Source organism: Diabrotica virgifera, chromosome 7 (genome assembly GCF_917563875.1).
Source record: "Diabrotica virgifera virgifera chromosome 7, PGI_DIABVI_V3a".
Classification (NCBI taxonomy): domain Eukaryota; kingdom Metazoa; phylum Arthropoda; class Insecta; order Coleoptera; family Chrysomelidae; genus Diabrotica; species Diabrotica virgifera.
In genome coordinates, this window is record NC_065449.1 from 227,305,393 (window position 1) to 227,326,292 (window position 20,900).

The 20,900-nt window shown below is 32.2% G+C and overlaps 1 protein-coding gene across 1 annotated transcript in view; it reads left to right on the forward strand.

Annotated features, from left to right (window-relative positions):
* The window catches only part of LOC114344858 (brain acid soluble protein 1), a 42,916-nt gene extending 29,374 nt beyond the window's left edge, over nt 1-13,542 (forward strand). Inside the window, exons 2-3 of the mRNA XM_028295686.2 lie at nt 9,646-9,818; nt 12,222-13,542. Coding sequence (XP_028151487.1) covers nt 9,646-9,818; nt 12,222-12,367 — 319 coding nt within the window. The 3' untranslated portion in view covers nt 12,368-13,542. The remainder of the gene's footprint in view (nt 1-9,645; nt 9,819-12,221) is intronic.
* Nucleotides 13,543-20,900: the final 7,358 nt, after the last annotated feature.

Genomic DNA, 20,900 nt, shown 5'->3' on the forward strand with positions numbered 1-20,900 from the left:
GAGGCAGTAGCCAAATAGTAGCCTTACAATTCTGATGGGCAAACTCAACGGTTTCTTATGGAAAAAACAAACAAAATGGCGTTTACCGATCTTAAATTCAATAATAATTAGAACACAAGATGTTGTAAAATTAGTGCCTAATGCAAATTGCAAATTCCAAAAGTATTTTCGAAGCTTTTTCGATCGCAACTCAGCTTCTACGCACGCAAATGAGCTTTACAAAGTCCCATTTTGAAGCTTAATTCATAGACTTCCAAAGTTTGTTTAATTCCGTTATCTTTATGTGTGTTTAAGTAATACCCGTTTAAAGTTCTAATTTTCTTTAAAAATTGGTACATTAATTTGTTTATAAGGGTTTTAAGCAAATTTGCGCAATAAACATTTGTGGAGCTGCTACATGGAGCGGGGTTCACCCTCGTATGGTACGTACCTTTAGAAACCGATGAAAATACCACTTAGGAAGTGTCTTCAAATGTCTTACTTCTGAAACATTGCAATTATTAAGGCTAAGCTTATATTATACGCTACAATCTACAATGATCGTCTACACTCTACACTACAACGATGCAAAACATGGAGTGTTTTCACTTCTACTTACAAAATCAAATGTTGCAACAACATAACAAGCTTTTCTTCAGTACAGTCGAACCCGCTTATTGGATTAGCCTTCGTGCCAAGAAAAAGTATTCCTATAACCGGGATATTCTAATAACCGATCATTGGTGCTTAGCAAAACCGTTTTGGGCCCTCAAATTTCTATTACTTAATGCGGGATATTCCTATAGGAGGTATTCTAATAAGCGGGTTCGACTGTATATCTTAAACCACGTTGGGCATGGTGTCGTCTGGACGTTCACAGAAAGCATCGTTTGCTGTTAATTTCCTTTTTTATATTTCCTTTGTTTTCTTGAGTACTCTAGCAAATTTTTCTTATCATAATTTTCGCCTTTTAGTATATATTTTTTATTGATGTGACGCTTTTATAGAGACATCTTCACTTTTCTCTATAGTAAAATAGAAATCGTCACGACACGTGAAATATATGGAAGAGTCGATTTACTCAACAAGGGGAGTCCGTTATACAAAATGTAAAAATTTGATTTAATTATAAAACACAACTATATAATACAGCAACTTGGCGGTCATGCACTTTTTAAACACAATATTTAACTTGACATGCCAAATTTTTTTTAATGTTCATCAAAATTAACAAGGTCAGACAAACTGGAAAATAAATTATTGTTTTTATTCTTTCTTATCCTTTGTAATAGCAAATAGCGCGCTTATGATAAGATAGTAAGCATTTTCCGAGTAACCTTCTCCCTCGATTGTAACTTTCTCTTCTATATGATTACAGATTAGTGTTGTCTAGCCCATTATTATATTTTTTCGATTTCTATGTAGTGCGTGAATCGTCACCGATACTATACTCGATGTTTAACGAAATGGAGGTAGTAGGAGACAATATTTTATAATGTTGTACTTTCTCGCAACATAGCTTGTGAAGGATATATTATAAAATATTAGTTTATTTATAGGCCTGGATTCGGCGCACCAAAAAAAGTTGATTAATAACAAGCTGAAAATTTGTTAATAGCTTAACGGTGTCTAGTCGGACAAACTTTGATGTACGGGAACACTGGAACAGGGAAAGTTTTAATTGTGGAACAAGTTACAGGTTTCGAACGTCAGACTACGAAAACGTCCCATGTATTTTGTCGGACAGAACTTCCAATTGATTTGTTACCCTTTCATTAAACTCGTGCAAAAATCAGACTGCTATTTACTACCAACATAATTCCTGTCATTTTACATGTTCTACGTTTCGGACTTATTAAAATGCCCAACATATTTGTCGGACAACATTTTTCATATTATATTGTTTGCTATTGAATAAACTTAAAAACAATCTGCTATTTTTCACAATCATACACTTGTCAGGGTGACACGTTCCACAATTAAAACTTCCCCTCTTCCATTGTTCCCATGCATCAAAGTTTGTCCGACTAGACACCGTTAAGCTATTAACAAATTTTCAGCTTGCTGTAATTAAACTTTTTTCGGTACGCGGGATCCAGGCCTATTATACCAGAACTGGCATATTAGTATCATTGCAATTTCCTTTTCAGTAATTTTTTAGGCAACATTTACACGCAAACAAACCTATTATATTTTGTTTTTGTAGCATTTTGCCTTATATAACCTACGGAATATTTTAATTGAGTTATTTCAATATTGCTTAATAAATTATTAGAATGACATTGTCAGTCAATAAATAACTAAGAGAAACAATTTCGAAACGCCAATAAGATTGTGTAAATTTTAAGTACAAAAAACATGATATGCATACAGTTAAATCCTAAAAAAATAACTTAGAACATGGAGAAACTGGTCTAGATTTTACGAGTGTCTCTACAATAGAGTGTATTCACTTCTAATTTGTTTAAATTGATTTTAGACCATTGCTCAAAGTTTGTACTTCTTATGTGAAGCCCCAACATCACCTGTTGTGATGAACATCAGTTGATGACCCAACTTGAGTGATGGACATCAACTTCTAAGCCCCAACGATAGCTATACTATACCCCATTCCACGAATATACAACCCTCTTGGATTATCGCGACAACGAATATTTTACTGTGTAAAATATGAAGAACGAAAGTAAATTGCAAATTATATTGTTGTTTATTGGAGCAATTATTCTAGCAAAATACTTTCGTACTTCTTATGTTGCACACTAAAATATTCGTTGTCGCGATAATCCAAAACAGTCGTATATTCGTGGAATACACCATAATTCCCATTTTTTACGTTGAATCACCGTGATCGTCTCAACGAGGATCGTCTCTGTACGTTGTACTAGGCATAATCATGGTTATTGACGAAATTTGTTGTTTATAAATCTTTAAAAAAATCATATATTTCAACCTCCAAGATTTAAATGTTTATCTTTGCAAACAAAATCTCATGCCTGAAAGGGTTAAGACTTTATTTTTGTCAATTATTATTCGCCCAGTTGTTACATATGGAAGTAAAACATGGACTCTATATCAGCGGAAAATAAATAATCTGCTGGTACAGTAAAACCTCGATAGAACGGACCTCTATTTAACGGACTTCGAATATAACGGACAAAAAATAAGATCAAATGTAAAAAAAAATTAAATGCAAAAAATATGAAAAATTGAATTCTAGGAGGAAAAACAACAAGGAGAGGATCTCGGCACTGCTTTGTGCTAACGCCGATGGATCACATGGATTTATTACTATAATTGTTGGTAAATCTCGTAAACCTAGTGTTGTCAAAGATATCCACAAGAGAAGAAACTGGTAATACCGACTAAAGAGGTGAAATGTTTATTGATTTAAATTCCTGAAAGTATTCTAAATTCAGAATGTGGCAACTTTAATTGTATGTTTTGCCAAAAAATACATTGCTTATTCAATTCGTTTGTCAACCAAATGAGTATGCTGCAGAAAGTTTTTAGATGAAGTAGAAAAGTAAAAAAGTAGCGAACAAAACTTTATTCCTTTTTTAACTTACATATTTGTACACTGTATCTAAATACAGTGCCTACATAATTAAAAAAAAATTGATTGATTTTAAACCTATTTTTATACAACGGACTTTCGGCTTTAACGGACATCCCGTTCCCCCAATTAGTCCGTTATATCGAGGTTTTACTGTATTTGAAAGAAAGGTTCTCAGAATGATCTTTGCCATCAAAGAGATAAATTGATAGGAGAATGAAGAAGGCGCCTTAATGCTGAATTGGTGACTGTATGGTACTGAAAACATCTTCAGACATATGAAAGCTAACCGGATAAAATGGGCAGGTCATGTAGTAAGATCAGAGGAAGACAGGAGTGTTAATAAAGACAGTATTTTTTGAGAGACCAGTAGTAATTACACGAAAGCTCTAAAATTATCGATTTGTATTCCGAGTGACACTTTGACAGTTTTAAGTTCACGACTCGAAGGGGAGGGAAATTATGTCGAAAGTGCCACAAGGGCAAAACAAATCGGTAATTTTTAAGAGTTCGAGCGTAATTCGTTAGATTATTTAATGAATAAAACTACTGTTTTTTTAAATAATTTTAACTAATATTTTTTTGATATCTTCGCCTGAATATTTGCTAAAGCTGTTCATGGTGTTCTCTTTGACAAGTTGTAAAACATTAAGTGTCATTAATGTCACTAAATGTTCATTTTTGCGTAGCAACGAAGGACATCTGACGTAATACTTGACGACGAGAAATTATCGGCATTAATATCACAAGAGAGTGAGAATAAATTGACAATAATGCGACAAGTTTTCGAAAACTTGTTGTCTGGCAATAGACACGAGAGCCCGCAGGGCTGGAGTGGCTATTGCCCTATGACAACAAGTTTTAGAAAAAGTGAAGCATTATTTTCATATTTATTTTTACTGTCGTGTGATTTCGTAAGGTTATTTTTTAATACTTACATATAAAATTCAAGTATTTGTAGAAAAACATTTAGTGACATTGATCTCAATTAATGTGACACATTTTTCAACTTGTCAAAGTGAACAGCACAGTTTAGCAAATATTTAGACGAATATATTAATAAAATATTAGTTAAAATCTACTCTGCTCTAGAAGAGAAGATAACAGGACGAGAGAAATCACAATAGAAAACTACACTTTTGAAAGAGTCCAACAATTTAAATATTTGGGAGTAATAGTGAATGGCCAAAACAAGAGAAGTGAAGAAATAACGGAACGAATACTAGCAGGCAACAAAACATACTGGAGATATCATAGGCTTATGAAGGACAAGAACTTATCCAAAAGTACAAAACTGAAAATATACAGAGTTGCATTCAGACCAGTAGTTACGTACGCAGCTGAGACAATGTGCCTCACGGAAAAAGATGAAGAAAAATTGAGAATATTCGAAAAGAAAATCCTCAGATGGATTATGGGCCCGATAAGAATGGACAACGGAGAAATGAGAAGAAGAATGAACCATGAACTAAGAGACATAATGAAGGGAGAAGATATAGTTAGATTTATTAAAGCACAGAGGCTGAGATGGCTGGGACACATAGAGAGAAGGAAAAACGACCTACTGATTAAGATCACCAGATGGAAACCAGAAACTGAAAGACCAAGGGGAAGGCCCAGAGAGAGATGGGAGGACCAGGTCATGAGATATCAAAATTCTGGAAGTGAGAAACTGGAGGGAACTAGCACATATTGAAATAGTGGAAGAGAATGGTAACGATTCACCGCAATAAGCGAATCAGAGAGCTCTAAGTAAGAGCGCCAAACATTCCACCCGGAATGAAAAGCCCTGATGATGATGATTAGTTAAAATTATTTATAAATACAGTTTTATTCATGAAATAATCTTACCGAAGTAAATCGAGCGCTTAAATTTGCCGATTTGTGTTCTCGTGACAATTTGACATTATGCAGAACTAAAAGTTTATTATAGGCCCGTTCCAAGTGACATGAAAACCGCCCTTCTTACTGCCCTCGTCATGCGCATTATAAAAAATGCGTTCCAAGCGAACATGAACGATGATTCGTATCGTTAGTATCATGCACTGTGTTGTTCCAAGCGAGCGTTTCGAAATCGGTAACTGAACGGTCCTTTTGATACATGCCTTCAAGCAGAAACTATTTGTACTGACTTGCGCAGTTAGGATTGTTTTCATTTTTACTGGTCACTGCTATGTTATGAGGTCAGCTTATGATTCAATAATAGAATAATAATAGATTCAATAATAATCCACAATCCACGCTATTAGTACCGGTGAATCTTGATTTTCGTTTAAATAATTATTAATTCTTTTTTTTTTTCAAATTAATCTTAAAAGTATGGATAATTTATTATTTTTTTTTTTTCATAGAAGACAGCGATTTTATGTCAGATATCGATTCTGATTCTGAGGAAGATTTTGAAGTTAAAGTGATGTTTAATGAACATGTTAGAAATGATAATTTCTAACCATCTAGCAAACTACTAGTGATACTCGTACTGAAAATCACTCAGGCGCAACTCGAACTTGAAATGGTACACAAATACGTTCCAAGAGGGTCACGTACCGGTAATCGGTTCGGGATCGAAAGAAATCCGTTCAAGGGCGATTCTGCGCATTAAATCAGTCCAATCGATTTCGTGACGATTCAAGGGATCGTACAACGTCTTGGAACGAACCTTATGTATATATATTTTTTTTTAAATATGACAGTTGTTTTTCTTGAATGTGAGAGTTGTCAAAACTAGGAAACTGACTGCAATTAAACAGAAACAATCTACTTAAAAAAATTCCCACTGTAACTTTCTACAGTAGAAAATTACCAATGTAATAATAATCTGATTGGACAGAATTAAACACATGATAAAAATCTTACTATACGATTTGAAGTTAAAATCATTAAAAACTAACCACTGTAATTTTTATCCTAACTCTGTGAAGTGCACAAATGGTTTTCGTGTGAAAATGTATTTGTAAAATCCTTCCAAGCTTCATTTTTGTGCATTTTGATGCACAGAAATTTAAATTTAAACTGGACTTTGGCCGTTTCCATTTCGCGATAGACTTCTCCGAGATTCTAGGAAAAATATAAAGCGATTACCGTTGCAAATTAAACAGATCGCACCTTGTCGCAACCGAGCGTTAGAAACTCGATTTTTATTTCCTATGGGTATCAAAAATAACGTATTTTCTTATCAGTTTACTTCCTGTTCTTGATTCAGGTGGCAACCTGGAAACGAGCTAAAAATAGACTAGAACGTTGCCGGTTATGATCGGATTGCTATTGAGTTCACAGTTTAATTATAAAACCATACACCGAGTTTGTGTGGGCTAGTTAAAAAACTCAAAATTAATGACTGAATTTATTGTTCCAGATTAATTAAATTACACACTCTATAAAACGTATGAATAAATTACTAAAAAATATAATTAACTATAAAACTAAAAACAATTAATCGCTTACAGCTTACAATGTTCATGGACATTGCGCAAATATTACAGTTTTTTAATATATAATTTTAAACATGTGTGATAATCTAAATAAACTATTCAATATGGTATTGAAACTACAAACATTAAACAACTGTCAGTAAATTATTAACGAAACCTCTGTAAAGAAGAACTGAATAATTTAATTATTTTCAGTTCATTGGACAAATAAAATGGGAGCACTGGCAGAGCTTCTTAAAACAGATAGAATATGACTTCTATGGAACAGATCAGAGAATAAAGAACGACACAAACGAAACACATTCAGAAGGAAACATGGTCAAACTACTTTCGAACCCTATTTGCTAAAGGTGACGATAATGAACCACGAACACACTAGTGACGACAAACGAAGAAATATACATTGAGGGGGGAGAGGTAAAATCACCAGGAGAGGACAGAATATAGAATGAACTTTTAAAGTACGGAGGACAAGATCTGACCAAATAACTATTAAATAATAGAACAAAACAGAACACTACAAGAAGGGAGATCAAGAATCCTTATACCTCCCTTCAAAAAGGGGGACAAGTTGGACCCGGAGAATTACAGAGGAATTAACTTATTAAACACAACATTAAAATTAACAACCAAATGATCAACAAACAAACTGAATGCAATACTAATTATATTAGTAGAAGAACGGCAAGGTTTTAGGTCGGGAAGATCATATACCGATGCTATATTTATAATGAGGCAAATGCAAGAGAAATCATTAGAATACAACAAACCGCTTCCAGAGATCATGGAAGAAATATTAAAAAAGGTAATCTGAAAAGTAAACTAAACTTTTAGTAAACTAAAAGAAAGGTTGAAGTAATCTGTTATGCAGACCATGCAATACTAATATCTCAAAGTGAAGATGCTGCACCAATTTAATATACTAACTGCCAGAAAATTTAACATGTTCCCCAAAAAGGGCAAAATGCTTGGTTATATGTAACAGCAAATCTAATATCGATACCTAAGGGGCCGTTCAAGTATTACGTAACGCAGGTGCGGGGGGTCAAAAATTGCTTTACGCAATAGTTAAACGCCCATTAGAGTGCGTTACGTGGGGGGGGGGGGGTCAAAAATCGCGTTATGTAATACTTAAACACTCCCTAAACTCCAAAACCTTTCAACTGGTTTTATTCGGTTTTCACAATTTTGGTCTTTATATACAGTAAAACCAGGCAATAACGGTCACCAAAAATGACAGAACTATTGGCAGATATAAAGAGGTGGCCGCTAATACCAGGTTTTGTAGTCCACAAATTTTGGTTTGGGAACTTTTAAACTGGCCGGCTAGTTCAGGTGGCCGGTTTTGACAGGTGGCCATTAACACAGGTTTTACTGTATTATATAAAACAAGACCAAAATATGAAAACGAACAAAAACAGTTGAGAGGTTTTGGAGTTTAGGTATCGATATGTAAATTTGAGCTGGAGGCTCAGATAATATAAGAAGTGATGGAGGTGTATCTAGGCATCACACTATTTATCTAAGGAAAGCTGGAAACAGAAGCAGAAGGGTAAGATCAAGTAAATAGAGCAAACAGAGCCGCAGGTTGCCTGAATGAAACAATCAAAATTAAAATATCGAAAATTTTCTTACCAGAAATTCTAATTATAGAAATAGAAAATATAGTTGTCCCTACTAAAACATGAATTTATTACTTATAAATACTTCTACTTCAAACTCAATATAATGGACAAGCTGTACGAATAATATTACAAACTGGATAATTAAAAAATATTCCACTGAACTACAGTGGGTGTCATTTTATTAGAGCCACTTCAGAAAATTTTACTTTTGTTTAATAATGGTATGTAAGTTTTTTCTTTATACGGTGTCCATGTTTCTGTTGGAGTGATTAGTATTGAATATTAAAGTTTTTATTTCGGCTATTTTCCTTGGTGAGTCTTTGGATTTCCCATGATGCTCTGGTACCACTAGTGTAACGAACGCTCAATTTTTACTAGATTCATAAAAAATAGTATACTCGTAGGCCTGTCAGAATATCACTAGAGAGCAATGGAAACTAGCAAAGTTTATTATAACTCTAAACACCAAGAATACAAAATAATAGGCACACGAGTTGCAAGCTAGGCTGGGTAGCACTGACAAACAATGGCATCTGAGTCACACATTGCCACACATGCGTGTTGCCACTATTGTCAGACTATTTATTGCACTTTCATAAAGTGTAACAAGACAGCCAAATGGAAACAAATCTATATAGAGCTCAATTATATACCCTTCCTCTAAAACATTGAATTTTACTAGGTGGCTCTAATAATATGATCACCCACTGTATAATAAATCATTGAATTATTCCCTTAAAACAAAACTTGTTAAAATAGATTCCGGATTTACTAAGAATTTACAAATTTGTAGAAGTCAGCAGTAACAAAAAAAGTTATAATATACTAATACTATTGTGCTAAGTTTCCTCCATGTCAAATTCCTTACACTTATTTTCTTCACAAACTTAATATGTACATACAAATTTTGTATATGTTGCAAACATGGTTCTGTGATCCCTGTGAGGTATACTGTGATAAAACATAGCATCCTGAAGTTTTTTATTAGGTGTCAACATAAATTTTTAATTAATTAATTTCCTTAAGTAGCAATTTTTAATTATTGCATTGTTCACAGTGTTGAAGTCACTGAAGAAGAACCAAAAATCAAGGATGACAAAGCCTCCCCAGTGAAACCCGCAGAAAAGGTAGAAAATGGGGATGCCAAAGCAAATGAAGATGAGGAGAAAGAAAAATCATCCGAGAATGGTGCTGAAAAAACAGAAGAAAATGGAAGTTCAGAATCTGAAGGTATGTCACTTAAAAATATATTTTATAGGTTCTGTGCCAATCATAGTAATATGTACAACTGGTTCCTAAAAAAACTGATACGACTATTAGTAAGATTTGATCATTTTGAGCAGTGTATGATAGGTCTGACGTCTGACATTATATTATTTTTTTATGACAGACAAATTATAAAATAAACAAACAGCCATTTTTGAGGTTGAACAGAGTAAGTTATCTGACAAATTTTAAGATTTGACAGTGACAGCATGTAAATAATAAGTAGTTATCCTTCAAAATACACTGCTCAATTTTCTACAAAATACGCTTTGAGAGTTGTATCAGTTTTTTTTGGAACCCGCTGTACATGTACATTATATTATTAAATATTGTTGTACATATCTCTGTACCTCGGAAAGATACAACACTTTGTCCATTTTTTTTCAATTATGACATTTTTATACACTAATAATCTAGGAGTTTTAGGTACAGATCTATTAATATGGAAACATGCAATATTTTCTAATACTCATACTTTATGAACATTTTAAACAAGAATTCCTGTTCCTCCCGACTTATATTTTCACTAATTAAGTTTTTGACCTACTAATCTTTAGTCCTCCCTATCTCTCCTAACTCTTCTCCCATTTCTTTACTTTATACTTCTCCCAAATTTTCCTTGTGTGTGACATTAATTGCGCTCTATAGGTTTTCAGTTCTGAATGTAGTGTTTATCTACAGTGATACCATAATGCTCTTCCTTCATCCACAGGACATCCTTTCTTCCACATATGTACTACTCATCATTTGCCACAACACACCAATCCTTCCTGTCCTAGAACTGTGCCGTCAGGTCCTACTGCCATAACATTCTTCATCCTATTAGCTCAACAACCTCATATAATATATGAGTTCAATTACATTGAATATTCTAGTGATGGGATGTGATTTTACTCCCAGTGATTTAGTCAGGGTAATTGATGAATCACTGATAACTGTCGTTCCTGGAGACCTTCAATAACAGTGATCAGTGACCAGATATTTATATCCCTATCAGATATAAATTTCAGGGTCACTGTCTCACAAACTGTTTTTATATAATAAACATTATGCTATTTTCAGTGATTGTGATTTGTGGAACAGGGATTATTAACATCTGGGCATTTTCCAACACTGAATTTTTGTAAATTGTGAATTTATTAACCTTTTTGCCGATATACTCTAATCTGTTGTAGTGATGAAAATTTTGATATAGCCATTCAAAAAATTAATACTATTTTAGATATGGTTAACAAATACTTGATAATTAATAAACTTAAGTTGAATGTTACAAAAACAAAGGAAATGGTTTTCACTGCTAAACATAAATATAGCTTGCTCGATTCGGAGAACATGAATTTAAATATTAATAATGAAAAAATTGAAGTGGTTACAACAGCTACAGTAGGGAAAATGAAAGAATACCCATGAACGAATATATAAAACACGCTGTATTTTCCTGTCACCGTGTCACACAAAAAGTTGGCCAGCGCAAGTACATGTAATAATTATTGTTACATGTACTTGCACTGGACAATTTTCTTTGTGACACTATGACAGGAAAATACAGTGTGTTTTATATGTTCGTTCATGGGTATTCTTTCATTTTTCCGACTGTAAATATTTGGGATTCCAACTTGACAATATTTTGAATTTTGACAGTCATTTCGAGTATGTTCATAAAAAAAATATCAAAAAAACTATACTTTCTGAGCAGAATATCTCAAAATTTGTCAATGGAGTCAAAAATTACAGGATATAACACAATTATTCAACCTCATTTTGACTATAAGCTTCCTTAAGTTTAATCAGTTACCTGCAGCTGTAAAAAATGTACTAGTCTCAATAATTTCAAAATATTGCTTAAACAACATATCAAAAATTTATGGTGTATGTATTTTCTTTTCTTTATATTGTATGTATATTAGGTTTTTTTTATTTAAATAAAGATCTATATCTAATTTTAGGAACTGTGAAATATGAGGTATTTTATGTTATTGCAAATGTATTGACTATTTTTTCTTTCATAAAAACATTAGTAAAGTATATACAAACAATTTACTTAATATTTTAGTGTTATTTAGTGACTACATGTTACTGTACATAAAACAACGGCGATCGCGGTCACTGTTTAAAATCACCGTTATCTAAAAATCACGGTTCAGAACAACACTAAAAATCACGGTTATTTATCACGGCGTGATTTAATAATCACCACGTTCACCATCACTAGAATATTGCCCTCTTAATCTGAAACAGAAGTCCAGTTAACAATCTGTGATATGCAGACGACACAGCTGAATCGCTCTAAGACCTACAAGGCGCTTTTTAATGTAATTGTGAAAGCTAATGAAGAGTATGTTCTCTAAACTGTTCCATTATTTTCAGAAAAACCTGCCGTAAAGAGGAAATCTACAGGCGGTGGAGATGCAACAGACAGTGTGGACGTTGAGAGCGCCACACCAGAGAAAAAAGCCAAGCTGGATGAAAAAGAATCAGCGGAAGCGAAAGCAGATACAGAAGTAGAAGCCTAGGTTTCTCTTGAAAATATATTCGTGTTCAGAAGTTTCTTATGTTTTTATATATGTATGTAATTAAATAATGTAAAATGTAGGGGCAAACCTGTGTGAATATTTTGATCTAGCCCTAACATTCGACATATTTTATAACATAACACAAATAATTTTAGAAAAATCGCATTTAATTTTTAGTTAATGTTGCACTTAAAAGTAGTGAAAAATAAAGTGTCTGTTGGTCATTCTACAAAGTTTGGTTGATTTTAAACGGTAACAATAATCAATCTTGCCAAACATATCATTCTTCGGATATTGCAAATAACGTACTTTCGTTTTGATTTCACCGAATCTAAACTATTCGCGTTAAGTGTATTATCTGTTGATAATTTAACACTGCCTACTTTTAGTATTTGTTTTGGGGGCCACAAGGTTTGTACCTTTTCTAGAAAGTGTCCCATATTCTCAAATCAATTTTAGTGTAATATACATTGACCTATACCTGTTGTAATCAATATGTACAATAATAGTAGTACAAACGGCAATTCAATAAGTTTTATATTGTTTTTATTATAATTAATAAAAGTATTTATTTGTGCATATGTAGATAAATAGAATTTTTAAAGTTATACCTACCGATTGTGGCAAATAAATACGTTGAAACCCACACAGAAACAAATCCTGTATAGAAATATATTTTTATATTACAACGTTTTTTAAAACACACAAGGTCCTTATTAAAAGCCAAGACATTCTCAGAATAAATTAGTGACAATCTTCCACTTCTCAATCGCTAGACAAAATTGGCGTTTTGATTTTCCATTATGTTAAAATTTTCCTAAGACAGTTTAATGTGCAGATTTACTACATAAAATAGTAGACCCAGTTTTAACTGAACATAACGATCAAGAAACTGACATTCAAAATAAAGTTACTCCTGTTCGAAATGTCACTAATTCGTTCCGAAAGAGTCACCTGGCTTTTGCAACATGAACTATGCTTTGTAGAATGGCTAAAAATTTCCTTAGGTGTTGATGTGGGTGCCAAGGTTTCATGGTACGTTTTATGTACTTAAGTTTTCTATTTGTAGTAATGACTATTCATTTTTTCAATAAATACCACGTGTTGTGAATCACTGTAATATATAAATTACCATTGTGTTCTTTAAAATGTTACAGTAAATGGTGGCGTTTCAATTTGACTCTTTTTTATCCCAACTAATATTCACCATCCTATCCATCCGTCATATGGGCCAACCCATTGCAGTGATGGTTCGTGGAGAGTTAAAATGAACTATGCTATGAGCTGGATGAATTAATGCAGAGTGCAGATATTGTTAGATTTGTAAAGTCACAAAGACTAAACTGGCTTGGTCACTTACAAAGAATGCCAGATAATCGAGCTGTAAAAGTAATCCAGAGATTTTACTTTTATATTGGAGTTAGAAATTTTGTAATTTATGTTATTTTAAGATAAATTTTGAGGACTTAACAAAGCTAACCTCATTGTTGACACTGTTGAATGCTTGTGTTTACGTTCCGCCAAAGTGAATAAAATAACAAAAAGAAAATATGTTATTGAATTTTTTTATAAATTGTTTATTTATTTATTAATCAATGATAATAAAATAATTTATTAAGCTACTTCAAATGTAGCTGTAATGAGGCACCAAAATTTTAAAGCAAAACTTAAATTTGACATTCTATTTATTTGATAACGTTAAATTTTATAATAACCCGTGATCGGAATAATATCCATTTGCCGTTGCGTTCAGTAAATTTCCGACATTTCGTATGCTTTAAATGATGACGCACGGGTAAAGATTCGCGGACTCAACTGTATTTGTTCTGGGTTTATTTGCATTGATGTATCTTTTACTGCGTTTATTTTCTTTCGCTTTCCTCCTCATGTGTTGTATTGTCCAAAAGTTTCTATTATTTATTACACATCCTTGTAGTTCTTCTCCAAATTCTTTCCATGATTTGCTGTTGCATTAGTGATGTTGATTATAGTTACTTTCGAGTATTCTTTACAAATCGTTACTTTTGTATAAAGTAATCATTTAAAGTATTCGTTACTTTGATTATTTTTGTATTTGAGTACCGGTAATCATATCGAGAATCGCATTTCTCAGTATTTCGTATAAGTATAAGATCCGATATAATGACCTGCACCGATCTATTTAATGGATAGAAATTAAATGATATGTAATTTTTCTGTCATTGCTGCTCCACAATCTCAGTAATCTCGAGTAATCTGTTTGCATCAATTAAGTGCCAAAAACAAACCCTCGAAACTCTAGATGACGTACCTTAGCAGTAACCCTGGACACCCAGGTGCTTCGGAGGTCGGTTCTGATTGCAAATTTGTGTTCAGTGACCCCAAATACCCCGAAATAAGAAAATCTGGCCCATAATATACTGATTTTACCATGTTTATGCATTTTTCGATGCGTTTTATACACTTTAAAATGTAATAATGCATTTCTACCTACATATTTTTATATTGTAGACTTTTTTCCAGACGTCATCCTAATCCTAAATACAATGCAAAAAGTTGCAAGTCTCTATGTACCTACTATATTTAAAAATATATTTATTCCTGTGTTAAATGCCCTGCTCTAATAAAAACAATGCCATACCTACATGTAAAATTAAAGTTGATAATCATAGTCTAGAAATATTATCATTTCTACATATTTTACGGTCAATCTAAGCTATTTTTTTCTAGACCTGATAAGAATAGTGTGTATTTATTATTAAAATCTGATGTGTTGCATTTTTATTTTTAAAAGAACTAACATCTGAAATTCTGTGAATTATCTTCCTCGACAAATCGTATAAACATCTGTTTCTGGGTGCATACTTTGTTAAATGATATACCTCCCTCTGTTTCAGCTACTCAGAGCCCTGTAATCCTGTAAAACTTTTCATAGCCTTCGCCCTTCATAGATACAATTTTAGTTAACTGTACTGATTCTGAACACTCGTGGAATACCGGTCCGACTCCGATATCAACCGAGTAGATACAATACTCAAAATCAAAATAGATACTCGCTCCGATATGATTGGTACGAAGTAATCAAAGTAACGACTTACCTCTCTGTATAGTAATCGTTACTTTCGTAACGAGTACTTTGTAATGAATAGTTACTTTTTCAACATCACTATGTTGCATCTCTCTTTTTTACCCATCGTCTCTGCCTGCTATCTCCTAATCCCGTTTCGATGTATTTTACCATGCCATTTTCTTTTTTTATTTCTGCCTTCACTTCTTTATTCCACCACCGTGTCCTTTTCAATAATTGTATATTACTAAAAAAATTAATACTAATAATTACTATTACTTTTAATACTAATTTTTTAGTACAAATATTTTTGAATCCACATACTTCAGCTGCTGTTTTCTTTAATACTTCACTGTAAGTATCTCATCTTTTGTTTGTGGCTCTCTTGTCTCAATCTTTTGTTTCCTTCTTGTAAAGTTCTCGCACACTTTCTATCTCAAGTTTGTTTACTTTTACTTTCTTGTACTCTTTTTTTTTTTCATCCTTCAGTTTTGCAGTAACAAGCCTGTGTAGTGTGGACAGCTCCGGTTCCTTTTCCGTTAAGATGTTTTGGTTCTAAGTTTCTTGTATACAGGGTGAGTCATGAGGAACTGTACATACTCATACCTCGTATAGAGGCTCATATGGGGAATAACAAATTACCATTAAAAAGGGTCTACTCCCCTTGTTTAATAATATATAGGGCTTGTTTTGCATTTTGACAGAAATTTATAGTCATAATTTTTGAACGGTCAGATCGATGTGTCTTATTTTGGTCAATCGTTACACTATTACCACCTAATCAACTGATTTATTCAGACTAGAAAAAATCAGGTTCGGCTTCAAAAATTAGTTTGTTTGGGTCTTAACAGTGGTGTCATGGTGTGGGAACGCCGTTCCCACACTGGTTAAGAAAAGAAAAATAAATAGAGAATTTAGGTTTTGTAAACAAAAATTAGCAATGCGTTCCGGTACTGCTAATTTTGCCATGACACCACTGGGTCTTAGAAAAAATTTCACCCTGTATACGTTTTTTGAAATATGAATTTTACAAATTAGACAAATAGGCAATTAAAATGGCGTATTTATTTTTTCCCCACATGATTACTTAATTTTTTATAAAAAAAATCAAATTTGACTATGATAGTAATTAAAAGTTTGGTAAAGTGAACCATAGATTTAAAAAGATTAATTTTATTACAAAAATTAACTTTTTTTTAACAAATATTTAATTTATGTTACCACCCAATCAACTGATTTATTCAAATTAGAAAAAAATCAGGCCCGGATTTAAAAAATTATTTCGTTTTGGTCTTACAAAAAATTTCACTCTGTATACGCTTTTTGAAAACTCTAATATGAATTTTACAAATTAGACAAATCGGCAATTAAGAGGATCGGTACGTATTTTCGGCTACAATGCTATTCAAATGGGGATTCATTTTTTTCGAATCCTGAGAAAAATAAGTATTTTTGAAAAATTTAAACGCAGAATGAAAGATGACGTTATTAGCGACGGCCGAAAGTCCCTGAGAACTTCTATGTTTATTTTAATAAGTTGCAGCGGTGAAAAACTAAGAGAAAATTTAGTGTGATTTTTAATTTCAAATATATCACTCAAAATAAACTTAAGGGACTAAATCCTCTAAGGGACTTTCGGCCCTCGGTAATAATTTAGTCTTTCATTCTGCGTTTAAATTTTTCAAAAATATTTATTGGTTTTTTCAGGATTCGAAAAAAATGAACACAATGCCGTGGTAATATTTTCCAAATCTATTTTTGTCTTACAACGCACTCAGCCGAATATAATATTGTCAGCATATATTGTCAGTCAAACACTGACAATCAGTGACAATTTTAAATATTTGACATTGCATCGGGAATATGTTGAGTTATTGATTAAATATTATTATTGATATATAGTGTATTTGATAATTGATTTAAGACGTGAACTTAATAAAAAGTTATTTATTGTGTATTATTTGTGGAAGATCCAAGCAGAGAATACATCAAGGCCCCGTCTCACCATCAAATAATTGACAGTTAATTTGATCAAACTTGACAGTTAGTGACACAAAGTGACAGTTAGTATGTATAGTTTGTGTCACTAGTCAAGTTTGATCAAATAACTGTCAATTATTTGATGGTGAGACGGGGCCTTCAGGATAATATATTCAGTGATCCAAGTATTTTGTTGTTAAAGATGTTCAAAATTGTAAGCGTTCCATAACAATATATTAAAAAATCACTTTAACACTTTTCCTTTTTTCTCGATTGAGTATTAGTCTTTGTTGTACAAATAAATTATTATAATCACTGAATACATAGTTAGTGAAAAAATTATCAGTAGTAATTGCACAAGAGCTCTAAAATTATTGAATTTTTCCCGAGTGTCACTTTGGCAGTTTTAATTTCACGAGCCGAAGGCGAGTGAAATTATGTCGAAAGTGTCACGAGGGCAAAAATTCTATATTAATTTTAGAGTTCGAGTGCAATTTGTTGCGATTATTTCATGAATAAAACTGTTCAAAACCAAAATTTTATTGTAATTTATATATGTAAGTACCAATTAGTGAAATTAAACACACATTTGTTATAAATATGTATTTGACGGTTGAAAGTCATCACTTTTATAATTTTTAAAACATTTGTCATTAATGTCACTGAATGTATTTTTTTCGTAGCAACGAAGGGCATCTGACGTAATATACTTACGACGGGAGATTATCAAAAATTATCACCTTAATTTGCATGTCTGTAGCTTTCTATTGGTCAGAATTTCCTATGAATGAAATAATCGTATAATCAGCCCTATTCTGTAACTTTTAACAAATCGAATAGAAATGACCAAGTCGAATCGTAATTACCCAAAATCGGAATGTTTGATATCTATCGCGTCATTTTTGTGTTTGGATCGGTATTCTGTAACTCATATCGTAATCGGAATCTCTGACTTCTATTTCACGCGGTTCTGAGGAGGTGGCAGCCGCGCAGTAACCAGCGAAATTGTGTTCTGTGACCTATTTTGTTACTTGAGATATGACACCGTTGCCATTTCCTCAATGTTTTCATACTTTCTTCATACTATCCTCAAAGTTTTGAGAAGTAAATAAAATATTCGTGTAAATACTGGATGCAAAAAGCTTAAAAGAGGATAAATGGTTTTAAATTAAAGTTAATTAAAATTGATATAAAAAAGAAGATAAACTGATAAATAAAAAAGATAAGTGAAGATAAGAAGTATAAATGCTTTAAAATCAAAGATATTTAAATTGATGTTATTAATTCATTATTATTAATAAATTATTTAAAATTGATATTACTAATAATATGCAATCTTTAAGATTCGATTTCAGTTGAAATAACTGCTAAACAACTTTTCCCAAAAATGGCATCTTTTCTATAATTTGTTCAGGCTATGAGCGTTGACTGATAAATATACAAGTATACTGGTATAATATTTATTTATCAAGCTATTCTTGTGCATTATACCATTGATTGCAATTGTACAAGAAATATACGAACAAAATATGGCAACAATGTGAATGGGAAACATTCAGACGCCAAGTAGCAAATAAATAAGGTTAGGTCCAATTATTCATACTCGTACAACATGTCTAAATGAAATATATATAGTTCTCTAAACAAATAACACCACAGACTAAAAATTAAGCAGCTAAAAAAAGGTACAAATACTATAAATAATTATAAATAAGTAGTATCTAATTAATTATTTTTATATATAAAATATAAACGTCAAAACAAAACAAAATGCGCTTGCGTCAACCACAATTCCGATAATCGGAATCTCATCTCGACAGGGTAAATGCTGTCGAAGTGATTTCTATTCACATTACGATTGTAGAGATTCCGAAGTAGTTATGGAATACGGATTTGGACTATTTCTATTCGACTTGGTCACTTCTATTCGATTTTACTGACTTCTATCATCGAAATGAGTTACAGAATAGGTATTATCACAAGAGAGAAAATTTTGCCGGCAATATTTTCGACTGGTAGGTATGAAGTTTGTTGCCTGGCAATTTTCGCGAATTAAATTTTGACTTAAATCACGAGACGCCAGTCGAGTGTTTTTGTCAAAATTTCATAAGCGAAAATTACCAAAAGGCAACGAACTTGAATGAAACCAGGAGAAAATTTTGCCGGTGAGAATTTTCTCTCGAATGATATTCGACAAGACTATTTCACGAGACAATTAATGCACAATATCAACGAAATATAATCTTTATTCATTTATTTATCTTTATTTATTATCTGTCATAATTTTGTCTTTGAGATTTCACGTCGTTAAGGAGTTTTGTCAGTAGGAAATGAAGCGTTGCTATGCCGTTTTATCAGTTAAAAACAGTCTAGTGAAATAGTCACATTTATTAACTGAATTAATAATTTGCAATTATAAAAATAACAGTTATCCAAGAACATTCAAAACCCATCTCTTTAAATTAATGATGACATTTTCAAGTAGAATGACATTCTAGTAATGTTTACATATCCATAAAAGTGAATTTTACTACACGTAATTTGCCGCGTAAAGATAGAAAAGTAGGGATACACGTAAAATATTTGCGAATTATGTACCCATAGCCTTAAAATGGCATTTTTCTTTTTTCCCCACACGATTACTTAATTTAAAAAAAAAAAACAAATTTGTCAAAATCGGAATTTTAACCTAAAAATGAAAAAAAAAGATGACTTCACAACTCGCTACAAACGTTCCATTTAATTTTTTTTTTTTATTTTTACAGCACATATCTCTTACCATTGTGAAGACTATGACAATGGACCGTGATAGTGTGACGTCAAAACGTCAAATTTTTTCCAAACACGTGTCTAGGTATACGCTAACGTGTACGCAAATAAAAAAGTTAGGTAGAATTAAACGTCATAACAAATATTTTTCTATCAAACAAACACTAAACATATCAAAATAGCGTGTATCAAAATATACAGTCGCTGCCCACGCTAAATAGTCAATAGCTTGATGAAGTTTAACTTTTTTATTTGCGCATACTTTTTTATTTGCGCATACTTTTTTATTTGCGCAACTTTTTTATTTGAACATAATCAATAGCCTAAAAGGTTTATTCCAAGAATAAACTTTTACGAATATTCTAAGTAACTACATATATGAATGTGCTCAGTATATTTGGTCCGAGAATATTCTTCAAAGTATATGCAAAAAACATGAAATTTAGAATGTTTTTATAGTACATGCTATGCTTCTACTACACACATACTAAAAAGAATATATTCCGACGAATGTTGGTAGTGTATGCTTCGAACATGAAAGGAAAATCATTGTTATGTAGTATAATGTTGATAATTTTATTTTTATTGGACCGCAGTTTGTTAATAAATTTATAAATAAATAGGTATATTATATTGGTGACTGATTTGATTTTAAGTATTTTATTATTAGCAATTTATAAATACATGATATTGGTGTTTGATTTTGAGTATCCTTTAAAATTTATTTTATATCTCATT